The sequence below is a fragment of the Melanaphis sacchari genome, unplaced genomic scaffold, assembly GCF_002803265.2.
Source record: "Melanaphis sacchari strain LSU unplaced genomic scaffold, SCAv2.0 Contig55_pilon_pilon, whole genome shotgun sequence".
NCBI classification, from domain to species: domain Eukaryota; kingdom Metazoa; phylum Arthropoda; class Insecta; order Hemiptera; family Aphididae; genus Melanaphis; species Melanaphis sacchari.
In genome coordinates this window covers 585988-592895 of record NW_020271389.1, presented here as the reverse complement: position 1 = coordinate 592895, position 6908 = coordinate 585988, and the positions used below count along the sequence as shown (strand labels likewise).

At 36.0% G+C, this 6908-nt stretch overlaps 1 protein-coding gene across 1 annotated transcript; it reads right to left on the bottom strand.

The window, feature by feature from the left end:
• Window positions 1–6: 6 nt before the first annotated feature.
• On the bottom strand, window positions 7–2202 carry LOC112599846 (heat shock protein 70 A1-like). Its single transcript, XM_025346922.1, has one exon. The coding sequence runs from the start codon at window positions 1981–1983 to the stop codon at window positions 13–15; it is 1971 nt and encodes a 656-aa protein (XP_025202707.1). The 5' UTR covers window positions 1984–2202; the 3' UTR covers window positions 7–12.
• Between the last annotated feature and the right edge of the window lie 4706 nt (window positions 2203–6908).

Sequence of the window (6908 nt, the reverse complement as noted above, 5' to 3'; positions counted from 1 at the left end):
GTAATAAAATAATTAATCGACTTCTTCGACAGTAGGTCCTCCTCTAGAGCCCGGGAAACCTTGACCACCCGGGAAACCTTGGCCACCCGGGAAACCTTGGCCACCCGGGAAACCTTGGCCACCCTGGGGCGCGCCGCCGGGTTGTCCACCGCCGTGGATCTTCATCATGAGAGCAGAGCAACTCTTTTGGATTTCCTTCAGTTTGTATTCGTACTCTTCTTTGTCTGCCAACTGATTGTTGTCCAACCACTGGACGACAGCGTCGCATTCCTGTTTGCCAGTGTTCTTCTCGGATTCGGTCAACTTGTCGCCGGCCTCGTCCAACGCTTGTTTCACGCCGAACACGTAGCTCTCCAACTGGTTCTTAGCCGCGATCTTGGCCTTTTGCCGTTCATCTTCTTCTTTGTACCGTTCGGCCTCGCTGAGCATACGATCGATTTCGGCTTGAGACAGTCGACCTTTGTCGTTCTTGATGACGATGTTCTTGGAGCGACCGGAGCTGTTGTCCTTGGCCGACACGTTCAAAATTCCGTTGGCGTCCATGTCAAAAGTCACCTCGATCTTAGGCACGCCTCTGGGCGCCGGAGGTATGCCGGTCAGGTCGAACGTTCCCAACAGATTGTTGTCCTTGGTCATGGCCCTTTCCCCTTCGAACACCTGGATGGTGACGGCCGGCTGGTTGTCCGCGTAGGTCGTGAACGTTTGCGTTTGTTTGCACGGGATGGTGGAATTGCGCTCGACAATTTTCGTCATCACTCCGCCCGCGGTCTCGATGCCCAGCGACAGGGGCGTGACGTCCACGAGCAGCACGTCTTGGATCGCGGAGCTCGTGTCGCCGCTCAGGATGGCCGCCTGCACCGCGGCGCCGTAGGCCACGGCTTCGTCCGGGTTGATGGACAGGTTGAGAGGTTTGCCGCAGAAAAAGTTTTGCAGCAGACTCTGGATCTTCGGGATCCTCGTCGAACCGCCCACCAGCACAATGTCGTGGATGTCTCCTTTGTCCAACTTGGCGTCCGCCAAAGCCTTTTCCACCGGTTGCAGGGTCGATCTGAACAGGTCCGCGCACAACTCCTCGAAACGGGCCCGGGAGACTCGGGTGTAGAAATCGACGCCTTCCATCAGGGCGTCGATTTCGATGGTGGCTTCCGAACTGGACGACAACGTTCTCTTGGCCCGTTCGGCGGCCGTCCTCAGCCGTCTCAACGCTCTCGGATTGCTGCGCACGTCCTTTTTGAACTTCCTCTTGAACTCGTCGGCCAGATGACTCACCAGCCGGTTATCGAAGTCTTCGCCGCCCAAGTGCGTGTCGCCCGCCGTCGATTTCACTTCGAATATCGAACCCTCATCGATCTGCAGAACGGACACGTCGAACGTTCCGCCGCCCAGATCGAATATCAACACGTTCCTCTCGCCTTTCAAGTTCTTGTCCAGGCCGTACGCCAGGGCAGCAGCTGTCGGTTCGTTGATTATTCGCATCACGTTCAGCCCGGCTATCGCGCCCGCGTCCTTTGTCGCCTGTCTCTGCGAATCGTTGAAGTACGCCGGCACCGTGATTACCGCGTCCGTCACACTATGGCCCAAGTACGCTTCCGCAATCTCCTTCATTTTCGACAGCACCATCGAACTGATTTCTTCCGGCGCGAACACTTTCCGCTCACCTTTGAATTCCACTTGGATTTTAGGCTTCCCGCAGTCGTTCACTACTTTGAACGGCCATTGTTTCATGTCCGCTTGTGTCTTGTCGTCGTCAAACCGACGTCCGATCAATCGTTTGGCGTCGAACACGGTGTTCACCGGGTTCATCGCCACCTGGTTCTTGGCTCCGTCCCCGATCAATCGTTCCGTGTCGGTGAAAGCCACATAACTCGGCGTTGTCCTGTTTCCTTGATCGTTGGCGATTACCTCTACTTTTCCGTGTTGCCAGACGCCCACACAAGAATAGGTGGTGCCCAGGTCAATACCGATCGCAGTCTTTCCGACCATTTTTATTTTTCGCCAATAACTAGTAGGTCTCGTTCACGCACAACTATTACGAAAAAATTTTATACGAAAAACGTATAAAGTAATAATAGCACTCGATTCGATAAAGATTTGAAGTCGCTTTGATTTAAATATGTCGCACTAGAATAACTGAGAATAGCAGAATAGCACGAATTAGTATCTCTCGGTCGATGTATCGCAGTAGTATCGCACTCGTATCGCTTCAAATTCAAACTGAAGTCGAGCGGCGCGCTGTTAACGTTTATATAGCCGACGGAACGTTCTAGAAGGTTCGATACGTTTCGCGAGCGCTGTCGTTGCCTCCGCGCCGTTCCCCTCGTTCACCGCCATCCAATTTCTACGTTATTTTAATAACAGCTACTATTATAGAACGTTCTCGAATTTTCTCCGTCTTTCTCGTTGTTTCACCGAGTCCTTGTTGTTTACTCAAATTTCTAGTATTTTCTTTTCACTTGTCTTTACATTTACGATGTTTTATAATTATGGGTACCTATAAACATTGATTACAATCAATGGTATGAGTTATAAACAGGGCTTTCAAACGCTATGATTATAACGTTATACTTGACAAAAACCGATTGAAATTTGTAAACGTATTTATAACGGAAAACGATAAACATAAATAATTAAATAACACAAAACAAAACATAACGATTAACAAAATATATAATATATCATCAAACAAAACATAACAAAAAACATTATACCTATATAGTAGGTATATCATAAAAAGAAATTATTATTTCCAATTATTCAATAGTTATAAATCATAAAATATACTAAACATTTTAACTCTGAATAACGTTAAACGCAAAAGTTAAATAACGTTTTAATTCTGAATAACGATAAACTAAAAATTTGTATAACGTTTTAATTGTAAATAACGAATAACAAAATATTTTTTTCAAATTCAAGCCCTGGTTATAAATATTGATTGTAACATAGACTTTGCTATAATCAATAGTTGGAGGTAGTCTATAATATGTAATTATATTTTACTATAAGATTATGAGTATGGTGATTTTAATAATTTTCTACTTTTTATGCGTTATATTTTTGTGACATCAGGCAATCTCATTAATTTTATAATTATTTCTCCTAGAATATATATTTTTATATTTTGTTGTATTTCGATAAAATATCACCCTAAATAGTACTGGATTAAATTCTCGACAGACTTTTATGTCTATGCTTGCGTTTCTTACTCGTACCTATAATTTTAAAAATGTTGTCTTTACACATATATGATGTTATTTCTATTATACGTATAATCATCAATCATAGAATAGACTTTTATAATCAATGGTTTGAGGTAGACTCTATATCATAGGCGAAACTACAGCCTGGGCCAATTGAGACTTGGCCCATGCGAATCTCGCCCCGTATTAATGTTTACAGTACATTTAATGTATAAAATGGACATAATAATAAATAATATATTGTAATAATAAATAATAATACATAATAATATCACATATAACATATTATACAAAAAAATATGTTTGAAAATAAGTAAAAATATTCAGAGTAAATATAATGATTTATTTCTTAGTAAATCAATTATCAATTATAATATAGCTGAAATTTTTTTCACAGTGTGATATTTTGTTATTCTTTTCACTCATTAAATGGTCTCAGTTATAATAGTGCTGGAGTCAACTATATGTTTATGACATACTCATCTTATATTTTATATGTATAAAAATAATAATTTTAGTTAGTAGGTACCTAATAGTGGAATTTTCCAATTTTCAAAAGCTAATATTTTTTCAATTGCAAAAAAATTAAAATCGTTTATTTTTTGTTCAAATATCTGATTTAATCAACATTTCTTTCTTTATTTAAACATCTATAGAACATTGTATAGGTAGGTACTAGAAAGGTATCTAATTATTTTCAATATTTTTTTAATTAAACTAAATATATATAAAAAGGTAAAACTTTATTTTGAAGCTTGATGACTGAGAAATTTCAGATGCCTAATAAAATATAGTTATATACATTTATTCTGTATTCTAGGGCCAATGGTAATTTTTAATTTACTTATGCGTGTAAGTTGTACTCTTGTGAGTTTGTGACTTATACGTATCAGTATTAAATAGTTATTGCTAACCATTTTCTAAAGTTAAAAATGCCCATTCCATTTTATCAAAAAATTTATACGACCAAGTATCAACGTAAGGTATTCAATTTTTTTTTTTTTTTTTATGGGAGAAGAGGCTCTTTTAGGGGTAGACATGTACCATAATAGCCGTTAGGTACCGTTATAGAATGTTCTCGAATTTTCTCCGCCTTTCTCGTTGTTTCACCGAGTCTTTGTTGTTAACTCAGATGTATTTAGTATTTTCTTTTTACTTGTCTTTAAACTTACGATGTTTTATATTATAGATATGTTATAAATATTAATTATAGAATAGACTCTTCTATAATTAATAGTTGGTGGTAGAGTAGGTAGACGATATTTTATTATATTTTACTATGAGATTACGAGTCGGGTGATTTTAATAATTTATCACTTTTTATGAGTTATTTTTTTTTGTGACATCTGACAATCTCATTCCTTTTATAATTACTTCTTCTGGAATATATTGTTTTATATTTTGTTGTATTTCGACAAAAATTTACCCTAAATAGTACTGGATTAAATTCTTAGCAGACTGTTATGTTTATTATTTATCAATAATATTTTCATTCTTTAAACCATTCGTCAGTCCTCTTTTATAATGCATAAAGTTGAAATATTCGTAAATCTAGTCTGTACCATAGTGGTATATTATAAATTAAATATTAACAAACCGATAGCCTTGAGTATTTATAGGTCCCGTTTCCAAATTACCCAAGTCATCCATCTCAATAACTAGCAATTTCAAAGCTGTTTCATCAGTCCATACGATATTTTATGCTCAATAATAAATTAAATAACAACATTTAAACATAATATTAACTATAAATTAATGCATCACAAATGCATACAACTACTAATTCAATATTTTTAATGTTTTTTTTTTTTTTTAATGACAATTTTGCATAAATTCTAAATTGTTTATTAATTTTGTTTCAAGTATTATATCATAAATCTTCACTTACGAATGTTAAATTTTTCGATAAAGAAGGATACAATCAGGGTTGTCTACATTTTCACTATTTTCGTCATTTTTTTATTCAAATTGAATATACTAAAAATGTTTTATGTACGTAAGAAAATTAAATAAAAATCACATAAACTATACTGTACACTGCACTAATAAATTGTTGGTATTTAAGTAGAAAAATGGAATGATTAATAAAATAAAATTAGTCAATAATCAAGACCATGAAAATGACTCTTAATCGTTTCGACGATTAACGTGTTGTCGACCACGATCGAATACGCACACATGCTTACGGTCATTACAAACTACGTGTGTGATGATATTATATATTGTATTTTATAGACTTATGTAAATAATTAAAAAAATATTCATTGTCATATAATAGTATTATGTTTATTTAAATGTATAATGTATATGGTATATAGTTAAAAAAATGTATATATTAATATTAAACTGAATCCATGTTTAGCCGGTGCGCACCAGCCGAGAGCGACCGTTCGGTGAGTGCCCGTGTCGTTCCATGAGTGATCGTGTCATGGCATGTGTTAGAGTTCTTAAGAATTATTTACAAACCATTTACGTATGGCGAAAACTTTGTAGAATGTACATTGTTTGGGGTTAAACTCCATGTGAAAAATACAGCAGGGTAGAGTCACATCACCACCACATGTTTGATCCAATCGAAGAAAACCTAAGTCTTCGATGTTGACGAGTGCGATGTGTGGAATATGTTCCATAAGAAGTTGTTTTTTCTGCTCACCCTTCACGTAAATACAATTGAATATCAATGAATTAAATATCCGACCGACTTCCTCGTACTCGACATCACCATATTCCAGAGATATATAGTTGATGATAATTACTTTTGAGCCATTTATTCGTTTTTCGACTCTTGTTGTCCTGTTTAGAGCTTGAATTCTTATAATCCAGTGTTGACACGCCCACGTTTCCGTGTTCACTACAGGCATTTCTTTTATCATATATTTATTGTCAGCTCCGAGAACGCACTGAATGTCTACGATAGCCGACATTATTTTCGATTAAATTAACTTTTATTCTTAAATATTATAAATATTTTCAATTTTCATCAAACGTTTTTCCAGGACTAAAATAAACGACGCTAGATCCAATAAAGGTTTTCTAATACGACTTTCAGACTCTAATAGAGATTTTGTACTTTGCCGAATATCATCTTCCAACGATTTTACTTGTATAGATCTGTGATATCACCTTTCAGAATACCTGTATCCAACTGCAGTAGCTTTGTATCGTATAGAATCGTTTTGTTACTCGATTGAATGTGTGAAATAGTATTTTTTCTACGCCCATTGAGTGAATTATTGAAAATATCAATAATCTTTTATTTATATTTTTTTATCTTTTATTAATTCTTTATTCATTTGTTCTGCGTTAGTAGGTGACAATATATTAAAATCTGGCACGTCATTTGAGTCATGCGTTGTTCCTAAAACAATAAGCATACAATTTTATAAAAATTAAAGGAGTCAAAATTAAATAAATATCGATAAAAAAGAGCAGCTTTACAATTGTACGTATATATTATATAATAATAAGTTGGCTTGAATGACTTTTGTCGTCAACTGTCATTAAGAAGTCATTTTCTCAAATATTTCAGTAAACAAACAACTATTATACATTATTTATTATTAAGAAATTGTTCGAAAATGTACAAAGAGCACACCATAATAGAAGTAAATATTATATTATAATTTAAAACTGATTTATAACTGAAAAAATAAAATTGTTTGGTATTTTTTAGATGGGTCATTCGGAAATTGTGTTACATCATAATTA